At 36.9% G+C, this 27,071-nt stretch overlaps 1 protein-coding gene across 1 annotated transcript in view; it reads left to right on the top strand.

Annotated features, from left to right (window-relative positions):
* Window positions 1–27,071, top strand: part of LOC106933741 (protein kinase C-binding protein NELL1-like) — a 234,328-nt gene that overhangs the window by 190,115 nt on the left and 17,142 nt on the right. Inside the window, exon 15 of the mRNA XM_088004458.1 lies at window positions 17,190–17,285. Coding sequence (XP_087860584.1) covers window positions 17,190–17,285 — 96 coding nt within the window. The remainder of the gene's footprint in view (window positions 1–17,189; window positions 17,286–27,071) is intronic.

The raw sequence follows: 27,071 nt of genomic DNA, 5'->3' as shown, positions 1-27,071 counted from the left end.
GATAATATTTGTCAGAAAATACTGAGAATGTCATTAAAACTTACTGCATCTTGCCTATTCTGTTCTGACCAATTAGTAATATGTGAAAAGGGGAGTTGGGGTGTTCTGTCTCGACTTCCCCCTCCCCCGAGGCCTCATTACTTTGTGATGGCAAAAGGGCCGGCCAATCGACTTGTGACTCCCATCTCATTCCCCTCATACATCATCGCTGCCCTCTGTGGGATAAGAAATTAGTTTGTCTGCCTGTGTGTGTGTGTGTGCATGTGCGTGCTGCATGCATATGCTCGCATGTGTGTGTGTGACTGCACCCCTCAGCTTGTCGCCATTAATGTTAGTGAGGAAAAAATAAAAGTGTAGTTTTCTTGAAAAATGAGACCATTACAAGGGGAGCAAAATTTGGTTTCCGTGCTAGAAATATATCAATTGCTTGTTACCAGATGAACGGGTGAATTCCCTTAAGAAAATCTCTAAAAACTATATTGAACTTGCCTTTAAAAAAAATTACCAAATTTCATTTCCAACGATAGAACACAACCTGTTGTCTCTGTTGATAATTTAAGAGTAACAAGTACAGCGAACACAGTAGTAATGATTCAAACATTCAGGTTTCTGTTCTAAAAAGAAAACTCTCTCCAAACCTGTAGCCCCTGTTAAAGCTCACAGATGGATGAATCATGAGTTACAGCTACACATGTGTTAAGAAGCAATAATATTTTCTGTAACATTTAAGTTCTAGAATGTGAATGTGATCCTTTTGTTTGTGAAATGTTTGTTACCTTTTGGGTGTGTCCTTGTAGCAGCCATCTTGGAACTCAGTCTAACAACATGATAAACAAGTTGTCTGACAGCATTTATTTTGTGACTCACTACTTTATCTTAAAAGCCTTCAAAAGGTGCTGCAGAACATAGCATTTATTTTTTCAGTAGCACTGGCAGTGTTTGTGAAAACGCATCAAACATTACCAACGTCATTTAATACTGAATGACGAAAAAACTTTAAATTGTCAGACATGTTGACCAACATTCATCTCCTCTAACCTTGCAACTTTTAAATGTTTTACTTTTAAAAATGGTTTAGTATATTTTATCCAAACCTTAGGGTTTTCTTTGTTTAGGCTTTCAGAAAATGTTTTTGATTAAAAAAGATACATTGATGTTCCTACTAATAAGATACGTGTCACAACAAAGCATTTTTATTACCAATGAATCTATATATATCAAACTACAGTTCAAACTACAAATATTATCATACAAATAACAGACACTGAAATCAGAAACACAGTAGCTTTCCAGTTTCATACAGCTGATCTCCTAATGTCCTGCTGAGATACTCCTAGATTAAATGCCTTGTTTGATAGAAGCTCAATTTTTTTGCAAACATTCTACTCATGCTGACATTTCATGACATTAAGGCATTTCCTGTCTCACCCAACAAGCTTCTGAATACGGTTAGAAGTAACTCACTTATATATGTCATGCCATAAGTAATCTTGGCCACCTTGGATCACTGTTTGGGTATTAACATCCTCTCTAAAAGAAATGGAACTGGCCTGATTTGGTTAGGGTAAGATCTCTCAAAGTAGAACTCAATTTAACCAGTGAAACTGTTCAATGGATCGGAGAGAAAAACAGCTGGTCATGCTCCCTTAGGAACTGTTTAAAGGCTGTTAAATCGCATCAGGTAACCAGATGATCATGGTAAAAGAACCAGCTGTTTTTGGGCGACCCAATTGCTGCATCATTCCTTGTACAAATGCCACAACATTTCAGCAACTGAGAGAAAAGGCTGTTGAAAACATATATTTCAGGTGATGACAACAAAAACATTTCCAACTCACTGGGCATCTTTCTTCAATTGAAGCCATCATTGAGACACTGAAAGAGGAAGGAATTTGCTAAATCTGTCTAGAGCTGGTTGTTCTCACAAACTGAATGACTGCAGGAAAAACCCTGGTGAGAGAGGCCACAAAGAAACCTACAATCACAGTGAAGCAATTAAAACTTTCCATTTTTCAGATGGAAGAGATTGTATATTAACTGCTGCATCAGTTCTTTTCCAGTCAAAGCTGTGAGGAAGAACGGCAGCAGAGAGTAACTGTTGTAAAAAGCTCATGTGAAATTAAATTTGAAAGTCTCCCAATGGCATGTGGAAGACACAAACGTCAACTTCATTAGCACACCTGTTGATCAATTCAGCAACTCAGCAAAAACCTGCCAGTCATTAGTTGAAGTCATTTGAGGTGAAACAGGGAAACACTTACAACATGCATTGCATTGTTCATTGTTCCTTGAAGACTGGACACTGAACCAGAATTGAGTATTAATCGAAACATGAAAAGATATTCCATAAAATCAAACAGACATTGAGATTGAAAATGTTGTCAATATGGCAATGTGTGGTGTGAGGCCAGTGAATCGGGAGAAAAACACCATTGATATGCTGGTCACAGGAATCAAACAGCCTTTTCAAAGGCAATGGAACATGTTCAACTAATATCAAACAGAACAATTCAATTAAGTAAATGTATATAATGGCTCTGCATGTAAATATGCACATATTATGCTATACATAATTCTTCCTGTTTAATATTATTTTGGTGCAAGTAAAAAAATGTAGTAGAAAGTGCCAGCAGGTATTTTAAGAACCTGCCCATATCTTCTCCTTTTTGTTCTTGTCTTGTCCTTTTTGTTCTTGGGTATAAAACCCAATGCTCCCAGTTTGATTCTCATTCACTGGACAGCAGCAGATTACTACCAGAGTGAAGCTATCAGACTTCTCCTGATGGGATCCTGTAACGCAATTGAAACGTGTCTGCAGTGTGCCTCTCAGTGGGGTGATTCCTTCTTTCTCTGTTTTTTTTGGTCTGTAATCTGGAGGGAGCTCAGGGAGTCTAGACTTATTCACTGTAATCAGTCAGGCTACTGTGGTCAGCCTACTTTTGCTTCCTTGTTGACTGTTGATTATACCTCATGCAGCTTTAATTGCTGGAGAATAATTAGGGGTAGTATGGCTGCTATATGAGCCTTTTGCCCCATTAGTGATGGTTAACGACACTGCTGCAGACATTGTGATGATTTTCACTTCACTTCATTTGAAAGAATGGTTAGTCCAGGAAGCAATGCTATCAGACGCCTGAACCACCTCAGCTGGAGGAGAAGCAGCATTTTTAAAGCTACATCCCAAATATTGGGGCTCATTACACCACCTCTAAAGCTGAACACTAGAAGTGGAGAAACCATAGCCACTTGCATATGGGATCATATTTATTTGATCTAAATTTAATGGCCTTCGGTGATCATCAGAATCCAAACATATCAATCGTGATCTTTGCTTTTTGACTCAGTTGTTTTTGTTGTTGTTGTTGTTTTTTTTTTATTATGCTAGGTCAGTCCAATATTCATACTGATCCTGATGAGACCCTAGTTTGTCTATCCATTTCCACTTCATCTTAAAATCAGTTGGGAATGGACATTAAGATACTTGACTCCTCTGCTTAAGGCAGAGACCGTCTTTTGACCAAGAATTAGCGGTTTATTTTTTTATAGTTGAGAACCAACCCCACGGCTCCACACTGGGCTGTAAACCACTCCAATTCACTCTGCAGGTGAATGCCTGAGGAACCCATCAGGACAACATTATTTGGAAAAGTGAAGATGAAAACATGAGTTTTTCAAGAAAGTCGCCGTTTTTTCTCACTGATCCAAAACAGGATCAGTGACAACGGGGAGCCGTAGTGGAGTCAAACCTCCTCTGGGAATACGCCATTAAGAAGATACTTGGCACAGTGCCTGTAGTCCTTTATTCAGGTGTCAGAGAGTTTTCAGGAAGTTTCTTGAGGCCAACTTAATTTTTCATAACCTCTCCACATTCTTCCCATACCCGAGTTTTCACTGCCGTGTTCCAAGAATAGTAGTCTCGCATCAAACACCCAGGTCATGCTTTGGGGGTGAGACGCTAGGAAATGTAATGCCTTGATATTTGGATGCACCATCTGGTCCCCTTTTGTCCTGATCCCTGTAACTCTGCAGATTGCACATTCATAAAGAAAGGCCTCCACCTCAGGAGCCATTTATACTGCAACTAATTACTTGGAATGAGAGGAACTGAGAAGAAATGAGGGGTTAAGAATCCCCTTACTCCCTTTCTTTACTTCCTTACCTCATTCTTTTGTATAGCACTTCACTTCGGGACAAAAAAATAGTCCACCATTATGTCATCTCCCTCAGAGTCCAATAAATGGGCCACAGTGGTTCAGACGGAATATGGTGTAAGATTATAGATCAGCATTGTTCCTGGTGCAAGCCTAATGATCAGCAGCCTATTGCAGAACCTTTGTCAGCAGCAGAATGAGTGAGCTAATCTTGTTAATGGTCCGTTTCATTCCCTTGGACGGGTTTGTGTAGACAAAGGGAATTTAAATGGAGAGGATTTGAGTAGTGAGAACAGAAGCATTGACTCATGCTTTTCTCATTTTCTATCAGAGATAATCACAGAGGAGCCGGGTTGCAACCAGCTAACGGATAGCAGTGAAACCTAGATTAATGTGTTCCAATTCATTCAACAAGCAGGGGAGGGGGAGAGGGGCTGTTGCTGAAGGGAAAAGAAAATTTGTGGTAGGTAGCGGAATTCAGCCTTCATTTCCTCCACAAGTAGGAAGCATTTTAATTTTTCTACACATAATTATTCACTTTCCACCTTTTTTTTTAAGGAACAAAGCATTTAGTGGTACTTCCACCATGCAGTTTCATGCTCAAGGGCATTTTTTTTCTCCCATCTTAACTGGTGGAAACTACATGTGATTAATTCCAAATGCGAAAGAGAACATATCGCCACAAAAAGCATGACTTGTTTTTCGAAGCATTGTACCAATTATCATTTGAGGCAATTATGCTTAGTCTGTGTCATACTGTTAGATGTAGCCGCTGTGCAGTAAAGAAAAAATCACCTCATGCATTCTGCTCTGATACACAGATACACTCTTGTAATGTAATATCTAGCAGGCTGTCCTCATTCTGTCAAGTCTGTTTTGCATTTTGCCTTCAATCAGTCTTATAATGGGGATATTTTGAAGTATTAAACCAGTGATACGAATGATTTAGCGATACTTGTCAGTTTTGCTTCATGGTACAGAAAGAAAATATGAATAACCAGAAACCATATTTATAATTCCTCCCCTGTATAGATGTGTAAAAAGCTGTAAATCTGTCAAATCTGTGAAGCAGCACACTCAAACTCTAGAAGTTTTTTTTTTATTTTGTTTAATTCTTGAGTTATTTTTTTTATCAGTAGTAATAATAAACAGAAGATGAATTCAGGTGTTTTTGTTTTTGTTTCTGCTTTAAAGTACTTTGAGACAACAAACAAAAACAACCAGAGCTTCAACAAAACACTGAATTTTTGCATATTTTTGAAAATAAGCAAAAATAACTGTAACCATTAGAGCTAGTTTTAAACTAAAGTTTTAAGCACAAGAGTTTAGAAATATAGTAGAACATGAATTGATTGTAAGACCTTTTGGTTATCTTTCCCATGCTGTCAATACATACTGAGGTCACTTTAAACAGTATTGTACTGATAAAAACATCCTTCATTACATAAAAAATGGCATTTAATCTTATAATATCTTACAATAATATCATTTTGAGTCTTTGTGTACATCACAAATTGCATCTAGTGGATAAATAATGCATGGATTCATCTGTTGATAAAATAGTTCCTGTTAACTTTAGTAGGTTTAATTTCTCTAGATAGTTTCTCCCCTGTCCAATTAACTGAAGATTCAAATAAAGCAAATGTAGCATAGACCCAAACACACTCCTCTTTAATATTTTATGAACAATATTGGATTGTGTTTACTCTAATGAAATGAAAAAAAAAACTTATCTAGTGCATTGTTGTGGTGTAAAAAGAGTCAGGCTTGGAGCTCAAAGCTCAAACCTTGGAGGCACCAGGTTCTGAAACACTTCAGCTCAGATGTTCAAGTCCGGTCTGATTTGTGGTTGGCTGCAGGCTCCACACAAACATAAATGATTATGACCAACTAAAATAAATACGGAAAAGATGCATTCTGAAAAATAACTTTATTCTCATTATATTCTGGAGAAGCCGTCAGAGTTGGTGCTGTGACTTTAAGTCCTTAGCAAACATTAACAATGAATAGCAAGTATTGCAATTATAGGGTCACATGTGGAAAGCCAAGACCAATTGTATCATAGACGTCACAGCAGAAGTGAGTAATTTTGCCGGGGATATAATCCTTTCACTGATTGACCAGGAAATGTGCTTTCAAAACCATAATGGCATTTTTAGAGAAAAACAGCAGTCAGAGAACAAAAAAACTGTTACCACGATGAGATTTCCTTTGTTGAAAAACCGAGGCAATGCAGTTGTCTGCGAGGGAATTGATGATATGACAGTTCCTCCTGCGTACTCTTTAATGCCAGCTGTTCCTCCTCCTGATCTGACCTAAACTGGCACGAAACCAAATACACACACCCCAAAAGTCTGCATCTCAACTGCAGGCTGGATTTAATGCAGATTTCATTGTTGTCACTTCAATCACTATGAGTCTTTCTTCTGTTATCTCCTGTCTGTTTCCCGCTTCTCATCCATCCTCTGCCTTTTTCCCGTGCTGTCTATCAGGATGACAGGGTTTCCACTCAGTCATTTTGAAGACTTTTTGGTAGTTATACTGTTCAGCATTTTCTTTTTTTTTTTGTTTTGTTTTCTTTTTGTGTGTGTGGATCAGGAAGTGTGGAAACAGATATTGTTTTACTTCACTTGCTGGGCTGTGTGATTCTCATTTTATAAAGAGCTAATTAGAGAGGGAGCGCCAATACTGAAAGAAACAAACATTGAAAATGCAGATTATTAACTGCATGTCCTTTCTTGAAGCTTCCTGTTGTTTATGTCGCCATACATTAAGATAACAAGAGATAACAATGTACAATAATTGCCTACTGTTATGTTATGCATAATGACATACAGTCCATCCATCATCATTTTACCTTGTCTGAATTCTACAGTAAATCAATTACATCTCAGATAAACTGAACTAGTGTCTTAATTTTACTATTGACATTTATTCTCTGAGTGTTTGTTGGCAATAAGAGTTATGAGCCTTTAAAAGATGTGAAATTACTGGAGATAAAACTGCAACAATTTAAGTGTTTGATTCTTCTAATAACCTGATGCCATCTGAGGTCGGATGACCTGGAATGATGGTCAACAAAAAGGAGAAAGATTAGATTTTTAAAGCTAGTGATTAATCAGCGCCTTACTTTAGAGCAAAACAGGTTAAAGCTGCTTTCACCCAAATTATAAACAGAAGTCAGATTACAAGTTGTATCTAAATGCTGAGATTCCCTTCAAACACTAATAAAACCAAACTGTGGTGCCTGATTCCAGAAAAACATACTTTTTAATTTTTTTTTCTGCTGTGAGCATCCCAAGCTACTTTCCAATAATCTCTTTTGTGGATGGGTGGAGGACCGGAGTCATTTGATTATTCTCTTGTTTTGAAGGAGCATAAACAGTGGATTTCCCCTCGTAGGTAAAACTGTAAACAAGTAAAACAGAAATGTCTTGTTGTAATCAAATCTGGCTCTGCATGATGCATCTCCCCCCTCCAGATTCCAGCAACGTGGGTCATAGTCAATTCCGCCACTACATCTCGCCTCTCAGCAGTAAACTTCTTCTTATCAGAGAGCTGAGCCGCAGCAGAGCTTGTAGAAAACAGTGGTGTCATTTGCCTACCTGTGAGTTTGTCGTTAATGGATTCAGACGGAGGGAGTCGCTTATCCTGCACCACCCTCCGCTATGAAGGCTCCTCACACCGAGCTGCCAAGGACGTCCCTGTTCCTCCCCCCGGCTGCTCTGATGGGTTCATGCCCCTGTGACTTTTCCACAGATAAGAATGGATAAAATTATTCAGACCTAGTGTGAACAGCTCATTAATGTCTGCCACACACTGATTCTGCTGCAAAACAGGCACAGAGACAAATTCACATTTTATTTGTGGGGTTGCTTGTCAACAGTTGTTTTTTTTTTCTTTTTTAATATGGAAATTGGAAAATGGAAAAAAAAAAAAGATCATGGAGGAAAAAAAGAATTTCTTTACTGTTCTGTAAGATTTTTTTCTACAATCTGAATATATTTACAGAAAACACTTGGCTTTTGTACAATTACTTCATCATGCTATTTAAGTGTTTATTTTCTTAGAGAATATTAATCAGCCTATGAATAGAAGCTATTTCTTTGCTGCACTCTGCCAGAACTTCTTGCATAAATAGCATGATATATTTACCATTTGTCACATTTCAAACCAAAAGTTTATTTTGAGATTGCACTTAACATACTTCTGATTCCTGAAAAACCTTCGAAGCTAAATGACCATATTAACATTTAAGCTACAAAGGGTGCACAGAGGGGTCCCCAATGTAAAAACATATCAGGCGTTTGAAACTCCTTTAAACCGAGGGGAAATGTTGTCCAGACGTTTTGCTATGAGGCTCAAAATCATCGAGCTGAAAGCACTTGTGGGCCATCAGAATGACAAAAAGAACATTTTCCATGTTTGTTTCTTTTTCAACTGCTGAACTAAACACAATAAACATGCAATATTTTAAATAAATTAGTTCAATTTATAAATGACACAATGATCTAATTGAAAACAGGGTTAGAATTTCTATTTTTTGGACTTATTTAATTAGTTAGTTAAAAATAGTTGTAGCTAAATAATTAGTTGTCCATCTTAGAAGTGCTTTAGAATTTTATGACAACTTTACATTTCATGGTCAAATTTGGATGTTCAAATGTGTGATTTGTTTATAACACCCCTAGTGTGAAACTTATTTCCTTAGTAAAAGACATATTATTTAACATATGTAATACTTCTAGCACCCACTTTTGCACAGTACTTGGATAGTAAGTAAATCATTATGTGACACACTAATCACCCAAAATAAAAGTTAGCAGGGAAGCCATACCCCTAGGGGGGGAAGTAAAGCTCATACATAGAGGCAGATGTTGTTATGGAGTCTACTACTGTAGCTTTAGTTGAACATGGAATATTTCATGAAAGTACTTTGAAATGAAGCATCCCTTTTATCATGAGAAATAGTTATTTTTTTAAGAGCTCTATGTCTTAGCCAGAGGCACCAAAGCTGTTTGCTTAAATCTGTGAAAGTGTCTTGGGGGAGGAAAAAAAAAAGCACTAGTGTTGTCTTCGATAAATAATTGAAGAATGAATGCTTGTTTTCATGTACATATGGTAATTGTGCAGAATCTTGTGCCATTCTGTTTCCTTATAGAGGTAGTGTGAGTAGGAGAAGCAGATATTAGATGATAAGTCTGGCTGTCTGATCAGGTAGAGCCTGCAGTTGATGCCAAACTCACATCATCTATCTTTCCTCAGTTCAATCTGTCTCGTCTAGACCTACACTGCCATAAGGAATGTTTGTCTACACAACCGATGCTGACTGGATAATTGGGACAGTTTTTCTGTAAAACCCCAAAATGGTTGTGAATGTAATAATAAGTACATTAAATTCTGAAATACTCTGAGCAGCCTGTCTGATGCCAACAACCATTCCAATGCTCGGTTTAACTTCATTCAGTAAGTCATCTCTATCACATCTCGATACCCTAAGTTGCTTCCACGTCATTGGCTGATTTCCAATTTGCATTAAGCACTTTAACAACTTTTCCCTAATAAATTGACCAGAGTACATATGTGTCACTGTGAAAACTTGGACATAGTTTTCTTTTCAGATGATCACGGACTAACGACTTTTCACAAAACACAGCACAGCAGGATTGAGGCACCTTCCTGTGTTTGGTGAAAGGATTGATGCATAGAAGTCACTCCACCTCTGTTACTCCCCTGATTCAAAAAGTGATGGAGTATCAGGGCCTCAACCAACTACGATGGGGGCAAACCGGCTTTCTGGTTTGTGGGATTTATGCACTGATGATATATTCTATGTGAGGCCAGTCAGAAGCAGGATTCAAAACCATAAACGCGGCTCAAGTAATTTCAGCCAACAATAGAGGGCTCGAGGATATAAATGTATAATTTCAATCTAAAGCTCTAATAACATAATCACTGCGCCGAGTTAGTCCGGCATTATTCTTTTGAAAATGACTATATGGAGAGACTTACGATGTAGATTTTTATCCGTGGTGCTGATGTTGATCCAGCATGACATCTCCTGTCGTCTGAGGCTTTTCATTATATAATTTGTACACTTCCACTCTCACCAAATCCAATTATGATTTGTGAATAGTCAGATGAAGCTCTGGGGCAGCTTGTCTTTTAGTTCCTGGTTCTGCCGTTTTACTTTTTCAAAGCGTTACACCCTGACTTGAAGGGGAAGTATTATGTAAAGTCGGCTTTTCTGAGCTTTACACCATGTTATATTTTTCCCTCATCAAAAACAAAAGTGGAGTGTTGCCTTGACTCTTTCATGTATTTTTGAGAAATCGCTTAGTCTCCCATGGCAACCATTTAGCTGGGCAAAATCTCCTCCCCTGAAACTCCTCTGGCTCCTTCAGACTAGCCAGCAGCTAGTTGTTAAAGGGAGTTTTTAAAGACAAAGCCCCAATTTCAAGGTGTTAAATTATGAAGTCATATTTATTTTAAGTCATATTTGATATGTATATAGCTTGTAACATAGTTACATGATTTTGCTATAAAATGGCACTATGTGCCTGGAAAATACAGAGCACAGTCTGTCATGTGATTCCCCAATCATCCTTAAGACATTTGGATGAAACAAACGTAAGCAGTAACTTTACATTGTTACTTTATAGACAGCAATTTTGCTATTTAGCAACACAAAGCTGGAAAAAAATTGAAGACAAAACAAAAAAGTGTCATAAATGTAAAAATGATTTGATGTTTTTAAAGGGAGATCATGAACCTCTATGGAGCATTTTGAGCACAGCTGTTGTATAAAATGGTCTTAAAGCCTGTATGCATTTATTTCAGTCTTCTGTCTAACAAGCTATTCAAACCTCAACATTTACTTAGCTGTCTGATGCCATCTGTTTGTACGACGAACTTTTCAAATCATTTTGAGATAAAGTCATGTTTTATCTGTTGGGCTTTGTGCAATTAAGGATTTCACAGCTGTGAACCGACGGCTGAACTGAAAATGTATCAAAATATGCGACACTGTACCAAAACATGGAAATTGTTTTGGCACAGTGATTAGTCACAATAACAATAATTAGCCACAATAACTCCAGTTCATTCCCAGGAAACATGTAAAATGGCATTGTACAGTGAACAAATGATCCAGCTCAAACATCTGAATCAAACTGATGGGCAGCACAGATATAACAATGCATAACCTTCATATTTATCAGTTTGCTCTCTAATGTCTTAGATATCCAGATAGGATGTAATTCTGAAGATTTGCTTGTAGCACTCCACCCTAAGGGCCAGTTTAAAATGTGTGGATGGTCTTTCAGAGGCAAGAAATCTCTGGAAGCACCTGGCAGAATTAATTGTCATGTCAGCAGTATTGATCAACCACCCTTTCAACGCTCTGCAGATACATTATGGCAGTAAAAACCTTCTTTAATGCATCTTTAATCCATGCCGACGGCCTGGCCCAAGCTCTTATTGTCTTGTAAGTGCAGTCATTATCTGTGATGTTCGGTAAAATGCCCAACAGAGAGTTCTGCTAAAGGTGAACTACGTTTACCCTGATGCATAACGAAGTGAGGCATTTGTATGACTAAAAGGGCTGGCAGTACTTCTTTCTCAGTTCTTGCTTTGGTCTCCTCAGCCCCCTCTTGCAGCAGACGGTAAACCTCTGTGTCTGTGTTTATGCCGGCTGTTGTGCATTCATTAGTGAGAAAGCTCAGCAAAAATTATACACATCCTGTGCAACAAAGAGGCAGGAGGCATCTTTCGTCCTCTGAGATTAGGGTTGCAGATGAGAGAGTGGAGAAGCTGTGTTCATCCATTATCAAGGTGCTCTTTCAGAAGTAATGAATGGTGTTTTCACGAGGGATATGCATGCTCTATTGTGCTTTCTCTCTGACTTTTCATTGGAAGCTGCATCTCTTGGAAGATATACTTATAGATTTAAAACCTCTACAAAAAAACCTCTTTCTTAAAAAGGAAAGATAGAAATCAAATCCCTTTAACTATGTTGCCTGATGTCTCAGGTGAGCTGAGTCAATACTAAAAAGTGGAGTGGAACGCTGCAGACTAATGATCAGCCACAGGCAGTCATTTGAGCATGCATATTGTTTATGCTGCAAGGCCAGACTCTACACACATTCACATGTTTCTTAGTTGGAAAGAAGTTTAAAGCAACTCCCAGACATGCTGCTAAGACCACTTCATATCTTTATCCATGTAACCTAATTTCTACAGTTTATGTTTATTGTAAAGATTATCTTTACTATAAATCTATATGTGTAAATCAGGACATTTACTTTCTTTGCAGAATCTGCAGCTGCATTTGACATTTCAAAAATTACTTTGCTTAATGGAAACATGCCATTTTTGAAAAACATTTTGGCGCTACCCAGAGTTTTTTTTTTGGCCATATTGGAAAAGGTTTCATTTGCAAAACTGCAATTTAAAAACTTTTTTTGCATCACAGCCAGAATACAACAGGAACAAACTTATTCACATGTGATTTTATTTGCATTTCTTATTTAATGGAAGCACAGCAATTGCAAAATTAGCATAATGTTCATAAAGTTTTGCAGACATTTGTAGTGAAAATACAGCTAACTGCTGCATTTTACTCTTTGAATTAGATGCTTTTTCTGAAACGTGGCTTAATTTTTTCATTTAAAATTATGCTTTAACATTAAGATGACTACATCAAATATCAAAAGTATATTTCAATTTCTTTTCAAAATGTTTAATACTTACAGTGATCACAACTCTTACAGCCCAAAGGTTTTTGGGTTGTGTTTCAAATCTTACCACTTATCTAAAATTATATGTGTTTAAACATTCATAATGTTTTTGAAAGCTCTACAATCTTGAGGTTGCTAACTTTCTTAAGATGAAAGTTAAATGTTATGTTTCCTGCATAAACATTGTCACTTAGTTCCTGTGGTGACATTTGTGAAACATTTCCATACAGCAGTGGTTTCTAAATGGTAGAGCACGGTGTTTCTAAGTTACAGTGACTACACAAGAAAATGTCAAACTGTCCTTAAAAGCTGTGGTCATCTGGAGAATAAAGGTATTATTTTATTCTCTAGTTAGTCCTGATCTTTGTATGCCATGAAAAAAAAGCAAACTTGATCTGCTATACGTTCATTTTTGCTGTATTGCAGTAGAGTGGTATATGTTTCAGTTCTGTGGCCAGTGGAGAGACAATTAGTATCTGTTCCAACATATATTATGATATCAACATCCTGGGTTGGTTCTATGACAGCAACAGGTTTACCTGACTGGCTTTTTGGAATGATTGGTTCATTAAACATGTGCTGCTCAGCAAAACAAAGTTAGCTAGCTACTCTGGGCACTTTTGCCGTTCCTGATGTTTTTTGTTGAAATCCTAGAGTTCACTTTTCTGAAACACAAAACACTTATAGAGGGAAATAAAACATAATTTTCCTAAATCTGTTAGGTCATAATGTCTTGAATATGTGATGATTAGGAGGTTACAATCTGCACCATGCTACTGTTGCTAAACCAGCATAGATGCTAATCATGTCATCATTACGACTGTTTTATTTTCCTTAATAACACAATGCAAATTGTGGAATATTCACTGACTTTCCTGCTCTTAATTCCGGGATGGCTCCCTGGATGCCCAACGAACGTAAATGCAGTGGCTTGCCATGACGCAGAGTGGAATGATTTCATTCTTACCACCCCACTGGAAAGCAATCTATGGCATGTAATGGGGAACTCAAATAGCAAATCTATGAGCATAAGCATGTCTCAGGAAGTCACGAGTCAGCAACCGTCTCACTTAAGCAGAGAGATGGTTTAGCTGGAGGTCAAGATGAGTATATTGAAGGAAGGTTTCCGTTTCCTCACAACCCCGGGACAGACTGCATCTGTTCCTGTTGCGCCGGTCCTGGTAATGTTGTGTTAGAGCATCACAGATTGCAGAGGAAAATGGAAATTTAAGATGAGTAAGAACTGACTCAAGAAAAGCAAATATAGGACAGGGCTGATAGAGCAACTTCTTTTTGTGAGAGATAACGGCTTTTGTGAAGCCTTAGTGGAATCAATGGTAAACTTCAGGTTTTTTGTGACAGAAAGTAGGAAACAAACATCACTGTCTACTGGCACAAGGAAGGAAATAGAGAATACAATACAACACCTCTCTGTCTTTGTGTGTGTGTGTGTGTGTGTGTGTGTGTGTGTGTGCGCGTGTGTGTGTGTGTGTGTGTGTGTGTGTGTGTGTGTGTGTGTGTGGGGGTGCGTGTGTGTGTGAATGTGAAATACCACTTGTCTTCCGTGTTCCCCACAGTGTTTGTAGAAGCTCAGCAATGCATTTCTGATTCTCCTTTCAATCCTGCCTGGAAATGGAAAATCACAGCCACGTTGTGAAAGGCTGCACATATATGTGGCAGGAAAACAACAGCATTTCTTTTTCCTGTTTTCTGTGTGAGCTGTAATTAGTTACTTGCTATTAAAAAAAAAACTGAAGTGTTGTTCTAGATTATGTAAGTCATTGGAATACAACTGAAGGTTGATATTAGAGTAATTACTGTAAGTTTATGAAGTTTCATTTGCTGAATTGAAATTCCTAAAATATTCGTTGCCTGTTTAATTTTTCTTTTTGCGGTTTTACAATCTATTTTCAAGATATTTGAGAAAAACTGGATTTTAAAAGTGAATCCAATGTTCCTATTGTATTATTTTTTAAAAAAAGAATGAGCTGCTTTTACATGACTTTTGTTTTCTTTAGTGATAACGTTTATGGGTTAACATTGACACTTGGAAGCTAAAATGATAAATTAAAATGGGTACACTGGATCAACTGAATATGAGGGAATTGCAACTTTTACAATTAGACAAAAGTTTTCAATAAACAATTAATTCACAGAATTTGAATCTACTGAACTTTTTAATTCAACAAAATGAAGAAGCAAATCTTATAAATGCCATAGAAATAACATTCCAGGAAATGCCTGAGCACCTATTGAGCCTTACTTTTTGCTGTGATGGAGGCAACTGTAAACTGGAATATACTGGGATAAAGTCATACTGGGAATGCGTTCATTTCCAGTATGACTTTAGAAAATCCCACCTGTCACACTGATCTGCTGATGATGCCCCTCCGTCTCATTGTGCCTTTAGTTGAACTGGCCGGCAGCATTTTGCTAATCAAGTTGAAATGATAATTATAGCAGGAAATGAATCGTGCCAATATAAATGTAATTAATTTTTAGGAGTGAGGTTTATTAGTGCAGAGGCAATGGGCTCCTAATGAGGGCCTGATAAAAGTTCTTGAATAGTAGAGCCAGTTAGATGAATAGGTCTAATGGCTCCTGGCTCTGGGTTCTCCTGTTATTTATTGCTATGCTGCTGTTTGTATTTTTAGCCTCCTTTTCTACAAATTGTTATAATGATAATTTATGCAGACAAATAGTCTTTCTTTGGTATCATAAACTGATATGAGACAAGCCGCTGCACACAGATATTTTGCTCACACGCCCTACGGTATGTGACTTTAAATAGGCTTTTCAACCCATTAAGGCTCATCTCTTGAATCATGTCATTAATTAAGCTTAGAAGTACTTGAGTAATTTCTGTTTAATTATCTTACTCAATTAAGCCTGCCCTGTTTTTGGTTTTATCCTTTACACTTTAAAACCATTTACTAAGTATGTATTTTTGGCTGTTTTGTTCTCACTTTTTGATCTTTTTAAAAATCTTGCACCTATTTCTTGTCTCATCTTTACTATTTTAGTAAATGTAGAATAAGTTGCACAATAAATGAAAAAGTCACATTTTGAGCTAACACATCCCCTTATTAAGCACTTCATCAGGTTTTGTCTATTTATCCTATTTGCTTTGCTGCAACAAAGCAAGACAGTAAATCAGGACTGCCTTGATTAACTGCCAGTATTTTTATTTACAGTTATACAGAAAAAAGATATAAGAACACAGAGTAGTGCAAGCTGTTTACCTGCATCTCGTGATTTTAGAGAAAGAAGAAAAACTCCTGATTAATCATTTAAACTGATTTTTAACTGTCCATTACCTCCAAAAATGGTTAGAAATGTCATAATTAATGAATGCTATTATGTTTGGATGACTGATGCCTATTTTAGTTCCAGCCTTATTGCCACAGTGACTTTTTTTATTGACTTGCATGGTGTACAACTTTGACTTCTGAGTGTTTGTGTTGAAACCACTGATGTGCTGAAGTGTGACTTGCAAAGATACTTGCATTGATTGGATTTCAAATTTCAGGATTGTTACCTTCTGTTAGTTTGAAGGTTTAAATGAAATTATTAAAAATCTTCAATGTTTCTTACTGCTTGAAAGATTTCATAATTTTGTTTTGTGATTTCTTTATTTATTTTTTTTGCAATCAAATCAGAGATTTTCTTTGTACTACTTTTAAGTACTTGCAAGGAATTGTGGGATGTTTTTATTGTTGAACCCTTCCAAAATCTACATAGGAGAAAAAGATGAGATGAAGACTACATGTTGACACAATGATCAGTGAAGTAAAAGTAAGAAATACTGCCACCTGCAGGTGGGAGTTTGACTGCTTTGGTGGGCAAATTTTGCTATAAACTTACAATTATGCATAAGGGAGCATAAATGCGGAGATCTGTTAGTTGTCATAGTTTCAGTTCTGAAAAACTCTTCTTGTTGCCGGCTTTTAAAGTAAAGGCCAGCCTACCTCATGATTAAATGTAGCTAGTTTAACAAATCCACAGTCATTTTAAGAATTACTACACAAACTTTGTATAATGCTACCTTTAAGTTGAAAATGCCAGAGGGAAATTTTAATTAAAGGTTTTAGCCCCATACAAATAAAAGAAACGGAAACATCCTCAGTTCTGTAATGCTTCTTTTGAGGCCATCCGTGGGGTGCTTTGTGCCTTAACATGCCGTACCACTTCACACAGAGTTTAACTGCACAGATTCAAAGCCTTTTGTGGTTTAATGCCTGGCAGCACATCCATGACATGCTGAGAGACTTTACTGACTCATTGCTGTTTGTTCTTCCAGCTTTCTGTGAAGATGGTTGTCGGAGTGGAGGGACCTGCGTGTCTCCAAACACGTGTGTTTGTCCTTCAGGATTTACAGGACGCCGCTGTGAAACAGGTACATAAAATCACTCAAAGCGTAGTTCAAGTACATACCTTGTGTTCAGAAATGCTAAGTACAGACTCATAATTTCAATCAAGAAAGCTGCGAAAACCGATTATTTTCTTTCTGTGGAAAGGTTTCTGTCTGACACAGATGCAAACATCACAGAGCAGAAGATGCAGATCATGATGAGTAAAAGGTCTAAATACTGTTCACAGCACATTAGAGGTTAATGTATACAGCTTCTTAGGAACATGTTTTATCATAATAATGTGGCTTTTGGTTTTATTTATACACGTTAAGACTGTGTGTAGAAAACAACACAGAAAGTGAGTGATGCAAAGCTCTGAGCATTCAAACTGACTGGAAATAAATCATCCTAGAGATAATTTACTGCAAAATCAGTGTGTTTAGCTCAACAGTCTTGCTTGGAGACATGAAGAATGCCTAAAACTCGGTGCTGTGACTATTCAGCCTAAAGTAGGTGCAAAGATTTGTCTACATTTGGCGCTGTCATTTAGATAATCATGTAGTGGGCTGTTTCATTTTCATTACTGTATTCTAAATACAAGTTACAGATCAATTTATTTTATTGTTTTGACCCAGCCTCTCTGCTCAGCCAGTTTTCACCCGTCTTCCCATTCGAGCTGGTGCCGTTATCGCTCAGGTATGAACTGGACTGGGTTAAAGTCTGAACTTGTTTCTGTGACACCAAGCACACATGGTTGGTGTGGAATTGGGATAAAGTACCCACTGGGAGTTATAACCATGTGCACACATACAAAACACACATTTATGCTCCAACTCCAGGCCCTTTATTTAAATTAGACACAGCAGAGATTGAGGCTCCCATGAGAGCCATAGGAAAGGACAGTTAATTTTTCCTGCTCTAACTCCTTTTAGCTTCTCTTCTTTATCTCATTTCTTTTTCATAACCCCCTCTTCTTCCTTTTTTTCACCATTTATTACTGCTTTTCCTTTCTTTATTTTACTCTGCACCTTTAACCCGCTCCCTTTTTTCTGTTTTATCTGTAGCCTTATTCCCATTTCCTCTTCCTCAGTAGTTCCATTTTAGCCTTAACCCGCCTGTCTTTCTCCTCTTTCCCCAAATTGCTTCCATACTTCCTCTTTTTATCTTTCAACAACTCATTCTACGTACTTTTTCCCCTTTGTCCTTTCTTTATGTCATATCACTGTTTTCCACTCTTTCATGCCAATTTCTACTTTCTTTTTTTATTTCTCACCCTTCTTCCTCTCACTTTTGTATTTTCATTCATTCCTTTCATTATATCCTTCACTATCTACTTTCTATGAGCTTATATTTTGTTGTCATCTTTCTGATTCCCTCACTTTTTGTCAGTATGTGTTAATTCATTTTCCATCTTTTTGTTTTATCTACATCTTCTACTTTCGTCATCCCTCTCTGTCTTGGCGTTGTAATTTCACAGAGGTGATCTTCCAGCCCTCATAAGTGAGAGAAACCACGGGTCATCTTTTTACAACATGTTTTCAATAGTTTTTCAATAAGGTTTGTTATAAATCTTCTCACTTCCACACCCAGTCAGGCTTCTATCATAGCCCTTAGTTCTCTACACAAGAAAACTTTCCCACCCTTGTAATTGTCACTTCTCTTCACCAAACATCCATGTTGTCTGACATGATTTTATCTTCCTTGGTTTTGCTACAACTGCATACTGCACATCGAAATGATTAGACTTAATCAGGTTATACAGTTTAATTAACAGGAATAAATTGAAAGGCCTAAGAATTATCTAAATTTAAATCTAGAGTGTCATTCATATAATGTGTGCTGCATAAAACTGCAACACAGTAAGGAACTCATGTCATGCTAATCAAATAGAAAACAAAGTTGAAGAAGTCCTTATGACAAATAGTTTTTTTATTTTATTTTTATTTTCTTTTAAAAGTTTGGTTGCGAGCATTTTTGCAAATAATAATAGTGTAGATAATGCATATTTACTACTTATTATGTAAAAGTCTGAGCGTGAATTATTCTTAATCTGGATGCATCACTTGCTACTGAATTCAGTCATCCAAGATGTAATTAACACTCTCACTGCCACAAATAAACAACATCAAACAATCCACTGGTTCACTAATGTGGCATTTTAAATCTTCAGCAATGTTTTCTCAGAATAAAACCTTTTTCGCAAACATAATATTTTCCTCTCTGAGTTGGTGCTAGCTTATTATTTGTGGCTCTAAATTGAAATTATTTTTGATTAGAAGCAAAGAGACAGATTGGGTTGAAAAACTACAAAATTGCATTTGCAAAATGATCCTGCATGTTTTCCTTGAAGAACTTCAGAAGGGCAAGGGAAGGAAAACATTATGCAAAATAGGTAATAATTTGCTGAAAGCAGCTTCCCCATTAATAGGACACCAAAATGCAGACATCCTGCTAATGAGGCTCCTCCCTGTGGCCTTTTGGTTGCTGCCTTAGGTTCTTATTGATGTGATACAGTGGAAAATCTGTCTGTCTCGTAGTCTGTGAATGTCGAGGCATGTTTCTACATATGCAAAATACACATAATTTACTGAGGTTGCAAAATAACAGCATGTAAACAGTTCTTACTGACAACTCAAGCTATATTGTTTAGATTTTAAGGTTGAATTGGGATTTAAAGGAGATATTTTATTTAAAATTAAACTGTGTATAGATCATGTTAAACACTTTGATGTCCATTTTACGTTCATTTCCTTTCTTACATGAGCAAAAGTGCAATTTCAGGTTTTAAATTCCCTGAAAACTTTCCAGTACCTCAAGCAGATTTATAGATCTAAATAAAACGAAGAAGATGTGAATGAGAGATGAATTACTTCCAGTTCGTACAGAGCAGTTGTGTTTTTCCCGCTTTGCCTTTGGGGTCGTGTGTGAGCTGTTTACGGTTTATATTTTAATTTTGTCTGCTGTATTTCCATCTGAGCCTCTTATCTCTTGTGTTAACATTTCTTTCTTTTTCCAACCACTTTCAGACTTCATGTTCTTCTGGTGTAATAAAATCCATCTCTTCTCCTCAGATTTGCCACCTACTTCACTGAGAACCTGAAAGCACCTGAACATAAAAAGCTGATGGGAAGAGAGTCGATCTTATCGCTGATCTTTGTAACGCCTACCCTGTTGATCCGTTCTTCTGGGTTTCTTTTTATTTTCCAGTGGGTTTACATAGTCACCCCATTCTCTCAGGCTTCACTTCCACAGGATCAAAAGCTGAACAGATTATGGTGAAGTGAATTCCTTGTTCTAACATTTTCCACTGCTGAAAGGATTCAGAGTTAAATGTGCCATAACATGGACCAAAAGCAGCGTGTGTGGATCACTGCTGACTCATTTTAAAAAATAAATCTGACAGTTTTATGTCACATATTGTTGAATTGTGACATAACCTAAATGAATATGTAATGCTTAGTCTACACAGTACCGCTGTTGACTAAGCGGGAGAATCCACCTTGATTAAGAATGGCTTCAACATACAACCGAAAACCGGCGATCGCCTTTAGTAAAGAAAATGCCTAAGATTTTCAATCTTCTTTGATCGTTATTTTTTTTTTTTTTACACAAATTAACATGTTCAAAGCACAAAACAGTTATTTATTCTTAATCACCAGTCACGTCTGTCTACCTTTGCCTGGTTCCTTCAAAACAGCAATCAGCAAAAAATGAGTGACATAACCAAATATAGCAGGATGCTATACGTTGTAGTGCAAATGTAGACTTAGAATATGAAAATATAAACATTATAGAACTGGATTTTTACATTACAATGTGCAGAGTAATGATGCTAAGCGTTACCTTAAGACCTAAGTCGCCAAAATAACATCATTTTCTAGATGTATCAGACATTATAAACCAGCCTCAACTACTGGTCTTGTGCTTGTGTTTGGGTCCCTTTGACTGATTTTTGATGATGGAGCCAGGCTGTTGCATCTGAGTTGGTTTAGACATCTACTCACTGCATAACTTTTTTTTTTTCATTTGTATTACATTTTCTGTCTAAAACAGAAAATGTAATACAATTTAACTATTTAAAAATTTTCAAATTTGAAAAATGTAATCATTTTTCAAATTTGCTTAACTAATTTACTGTGCTTCAGTCTGAAATATCCTGAGATTTGAAAGGCTTTTACGATGTGCTTATTTGACTTTTTAGTGTTTTTTTTTTTTAATGAAACTCCAGTCCTAACAGGTTTTGTCTGTGACTAGCTTGTTTTTGTGGCTGTTCTGAATAAGACAGCAGGCCTTTGATTTGATGTGATAATTTTCACTACATGAAGTAAGAGACTTTCTTAATTTTCTGGGTTTTCCTACAGATTCTGACTATAGAATTTAATTGGATTAATTTTAAATAAGTGCCACTTTAAACTAACAAGACTTAACTGGTCAACATTCTGTATGTAGACATATACTTGATGTTATTAGCTGAATTCATTTGTTGTGTGAAGGTCCATGTAGAAACCACCCAGAATGGTTTTCATGCTACATCACTGCTTCTGTGTAGTAAATAGTTATGGAATCCAAAACGAGCCCAGCAGAGTAAAGTTAGCATTAATCTATGCCTCGTATCGATTCACCTGTGGAAATGTCCAGTGAGGCGAAATACAAGAAGGAGAAGTTAGACTAACACATCTCTCCAATACCTCTGGATAATGTACTATGTAGTACTCAGCAATATTGCTGATATTTTTTTTAGTAAGGCCCTTTTCATTGCCTACCTTAGGATGCTCATTGAAGACATTACCTACATTGCTTGACACCTGTAGCAAAACTGACAATCAATTATTGTCTTCTTACAGCAATGAAAGGAAGTGATTTTCCTACCTGAACATAAACAAATCAAACAAATATTGACTGCTAAAAGGTCACAATTTCATCTGTTCTTTGACATGATAACCTAATTTAGGTAGCAATAGTGATTTTCTTTAGTACTTGTATAGCAGCTCTGTCATGCTCTCTGCGTTCTGATTAATCTTCAGGTTCATATTCTTGTAAATGCTTAATGCAATGTTTCCCTGGAAGTTGGAGTAGGTTAGTAGAGCTCAGATAAGTGTAATTATGTAAAGCTCAGCAGGGTAGAAGGCTCTCCAGAGACCTTCTGAGTTATTTTAGTCTCTATGTGGATTTGTTCCAGGTTCTCCCTGTGAATTTCACTGCTCTTAATAGATGTGGGCTGTCAAAAAGCCTTTATTTTCCAATGACAATATTCACAGATGAGGCTGAAGGAAAGTCTTCCGAACAGTGCTAAGAGCTCTTGTTTGTATTGTCATAGCAGGAAGCAGAAGAAAAAGTGGAGTTGCTGTCTTGCTTCCTCCCTTTCATGGCTCTAACCCAGATTGATGGAGTGTGGAGTCTAGCATATTGTACCTCATATCACAGGAAGGTCATCTGTCCACTTCACTTTCACAGGCATAGAGAGGAGAAGGCTGTGCTTGGCCACACGCACAGACACCAGCGATGAAAAATGTTCTTTTATACACAACCACAAAGAAACCAACTGAACAGCAGATATTGACTTAGTGAAAGTAGTATGAACATTTACTAAGTCCAAGTAAGAAGGTCAGTAAGTTTGTGATAAACAAGACTTTAAAGAGCAGCAGTTATAAAGTGTTTTTACACCAAATGTACGTAGTTTCATTAAACAAACATCTCGGGTGGTCAGGTTTCAGTTCATTCATTTTTGTAACATCAGCATTAAAAAGTAACAGTAAAAGTCAATTAGGGACATTTATAAAAAAATTTAAAAAAAACTTACATGAACCATGAAACAAATGGAGTCAACAAAGTGAAAAACCTTTTTTGTTATTTTTGAGAATTTATTGTTCTCTAGGTGTTTTCCCATTTGTTTTTTATCTGTTTAAGTCTTTGTTTGTGTCACAGCTGCTTATGAAGCAGCTGTGGCACATTGAGTCTCCTAGAACAGAGCAAGATTTTGTTCCAACAAAAAAATAAATAAAAGTAGCCAAGATAAGAATAACAAGGGCTCAATCTCACTCCGTTCAGTCATTCCTCTATCTTTGGGTGAGTAAACATGGAAACACCTTCAAAGCTATCACATGAGTTGGTGGTGACAATGTACATGGCACATTTTGTGGAAACTTTTAACAGGGAATGTTTAGTACTGTGTTTCCTATGTCAGTTGCTGCATATGGTACCCAAGGGAGCCTCTTTGTCTCCTTCTGGCAGTGGAATCGGTTAGGGTTGTCTGGGTAACTTCACTGAGTTCTGTTTCTCCTTTTCAGCAGTTGAGGATGACAGTTTTTGTCACAGAATGTATTTGCAGCCGTGTCACCAGTATTGCAGAGACCTGTGCTGAGTTGCAGTCTTGAATCAATGCCACAGTTCTTGCAGTTGTGCTGCACTCACAAGTTCCCCCCCCCCCATGTTCTCTCTGTCAGTTGTCCATTGACAGCTTGTGTATAGCAAAGGAACTATAGTAAATTTCTCCGTGGATATGTAGAGGTTTTTTTTAAATATACTGGATTATGTTCTCAATTACTTTAGAAAAGATAAAAACCCCACTGTGTAAGCAGCTTAAAACAATTACACACTGTTTTGTTGTGATTTAACAGCATCCTCTTAAGCTGTGTTTATCAGAAGACAAGTATGGGATGAGATGAGATTACTGTGGATGGGTACATATAGAAATAGCTACGGTTCATCATTGCATGGAGATTTTCTTTTTTTTTTGTAAGTCAAGTGTTTCCCAACTTTAGGGAGAGTTAGAGTAAAAAATTGTATGAAGTGTATTCAGACGGTAAGGTTTATCAGTCACTTTTCTGCACAGACTGCTAGCAGCTGACAGCAGCTCTAATATGATGTATGGTGGTATAAGTTGGAGGACGTTGTGTTTCAGTGCGCATTTTCACTCACATTATGGCCACACTGACACGTTGAACAGCAAAGCCTCATTTAAAAGCTTACATTGTTCTGTTCAGACTCCATGGCTTTGAAGAACAAAGCTGGATAGGAGCTCAGCTTTTAGATAAAATGTGTTTTTTAATCCTAGTTATGAATTAACAAGTTGTGTTCTGCTTTAGGTGACATCAAAAACAAGTCATAAAGCTATACAAACATACATTTTGCCGTAATCTTTGGAAAATGTAACACATTATGCCTTTATTGTTGAAAGGTATTTTTTCTTTTCCACAATCACACTGACAAAATACACAATGTGTTGCCTGTGATGAATTTCTGTTTAGTGACGCTATGATTGATGTAAGCAGCACTGTTGTACAGCTGTATCACGTAGATGTCTCCAATTTATGCTTCTGTAAGAAAGAAAAACAACAGTCAGTGGTCAACTCCTCAGCTTTTTTGTGTAATACAGTATCTCAATTCAACAACAGACACAACACTGAGCCAGTGAATACAATCATGCTGTAACCGGTCTAAACAAGAGAGTGGAGATATATTCCAGTCACAATGCAATAGTTGAGCGTGTTCTCTAATCACAAACAACATTTCTGCAAGTCTGAAACAATGAAAATATATAACAAATCCATTATAACAATAAACATTACATACTCTAGTCTGGACAACTGACAAGACAATAATATAAAAAACTGTCTGAATGTTTAATGTTAACAGAAGACGTATCGTCCTGTTAAACTGTAAATTCAAATACACAATTATCTTGTATGCTATTAACGAGGCTAAAGGGACCAGTTAAAGTTGTGTGTGTATTTGTGAAACCATTTAGGAGAGTTAGATGCATTTGGATTACCTCTTTTTTTTAATTACACTAACAAAGAGAACTCTTTCTTCATGGTTTAACAAAGAGCTATTTTGTTTTTATTATAACATTTTGAAATTGAACTTTATAAACACTGAATATAAATACTGATATGTGTATTAACTTGAGTGCAGAAAACCACAGAGCCGACTTCTGAAGTCAGGAAATTTTAAAGCCAGTATCTTTATTGTTTAAAGGTTATTTGAACCACGTTTATGTGAGCTTTGTTCTGCCCAGCTGGGCTCTTCTACTGAGCTGTGAGCTGTTCTCAGCCAACAGCCACCTCTAGCTTTTTGTTCTTCTAATGGACCTTCAAAGAGGGAATATTTTTGTTGTAGTTATGAGCAGATTTTTGACCTGAGAGGCTGACAGAGGGCAACCCTCCAGACAACTGTCACATCTTATTACCAAACTGCACCAGACCAGTGCACACTCCAGCACACTCACTGCTTAATGCATTGTAGTCAAAAGCAACAGGATCAGTTTTAACATTTGCAGGAGCCAGAAAATATGTGGTTGACCATACCCAAGAAAAAAAAAAAGTCAGTGTGGAGCTTTAGACCATTCAAGTGTGTACTACTAATGCAATAAAGTGGAAAGACATCAAAACAGATTTTATAGACAGAAGATTTGCTGACTTTCAGTGGTTATAGGGCCCTTTAAAAAGATGTAATCATACTGCGAAAACAATTTTACTAGCTGTAAATATTCCACTGTTTCCAGTTTTCAAATAAAATGAGTGAATTTATTTGCAAATACAACGTAAGGCAGTGCACAACTAACAGGTCAAACGCAGGCTGGTTCAGCAGGTATGAGATCAGGTCAGCTTCTGTCATTTGGTCAACCATATAAACAAAAATATTTTTTCTTTCAATGGCAACTTTAGCTTGGTTGAATCATGTCTTAAACAAAGATGACTTAGCAGAATGGTGTAGCATTTCAAATACAGATTCACACAGCCTGCATAAAGGCTGAACTGCTAATTAGTTCAATTAATACGTATCTTATTACTTATTGCAGTTCCTCTTAGGAAATCTTAGAGTATTTCACACTCATGGCTTTTAAAGATATATGAGAATATGTCTAATATTTACCAACATAATTGCTATTAAATGTGTTCAAATACTTTCAAAACCATAAAACAAATGGAAATGGAAGGTCGTTGACTGTAAAATCAAAGTTGTAAAACAGTTCAATGAAATAATGGAAAAATCTTGAAATAACTTCAGTGAACCAATGAGTGAAGTTGCTTAAACCACACATGATGGTTTAAAAAGTTTTAAGTTTGATGTTGACATGGGAAAATAATAATGAATCTTAATGAAAAGAGGGTGGTGACACTGAAAATCTGGGAAATATCCAACTTGGTTAAGTCACGGAGGTGATTAGCTGTATCTGTAAATCTAAAATTATGTCACACAAATAACTGGTTTAAAACTCAAAGTTGATTGGTTGATAATGCATATCATCTTTGATTGTGATATGACAAAAATAATAATAAAAAAACACTGATACTGAAACAATACTTTTTCTTTCAAGTCTTTTTATTGATACTATTTAGTACCAAGTATAAATTTCACACCACCAACTTCTTCAACATTAGTTGCTTGGAAAATACTGAGAAGTCAATGCAGATTCCCTCACTGTGGTTTTTTTGTTTGCCCCGTTCTGCATTAACGTGATTGAAGGTGCGACCTTCAGTCACACCTTAGCTAAAGCGTGAACGCAGGTCAGCTTTTACAGCCAGCAGGGAAAGAGCTGTAGATGAGGAGCAGAGCTAACAGCATACATAATGGATGAGACACATTTACTCTCCTGAGAAGGTGCAAAGACCTTAAACCTCGTGGCTGAGCATGTGTATGCATGCAGCACGCCAAAGTCTGCTGAGTAAGAAAACTGGAACAAGCAAAGAGGAAGGTATATGAAAACATTCACAGCAAAAATGTTTCTGCTATAAAACAAAGTGATTTTTTTGAGAGTTGATTACTGCTCCGGTAGACTGAGGGGCTGGTTGACGTGGGCAGCCACTGCTTCAGTGCTGCAGTTGCAG

This window comes from Poecilia mexicana, unplaced genomic scaffold, assembly GCF_051168715.1.
Source record: "Poecilia mexicana isolate PSO_F unplaced genomic scaffold, ASM5116871v1 scaffold_3, whole genome shotgun sequence".
NCBI classification, from domain to species: Eukaryota; Metazoa; Chordata; class Actinopteri; order Cyprinodontiformes; family Poeciliidae; genus Poecilia; species Poecilia mexicana.
The sequence above is the reverse complement of the archived record's forward strand: the minus strand, read 5'-3'. Positions and strand labels throughout refer to the sequence as shown.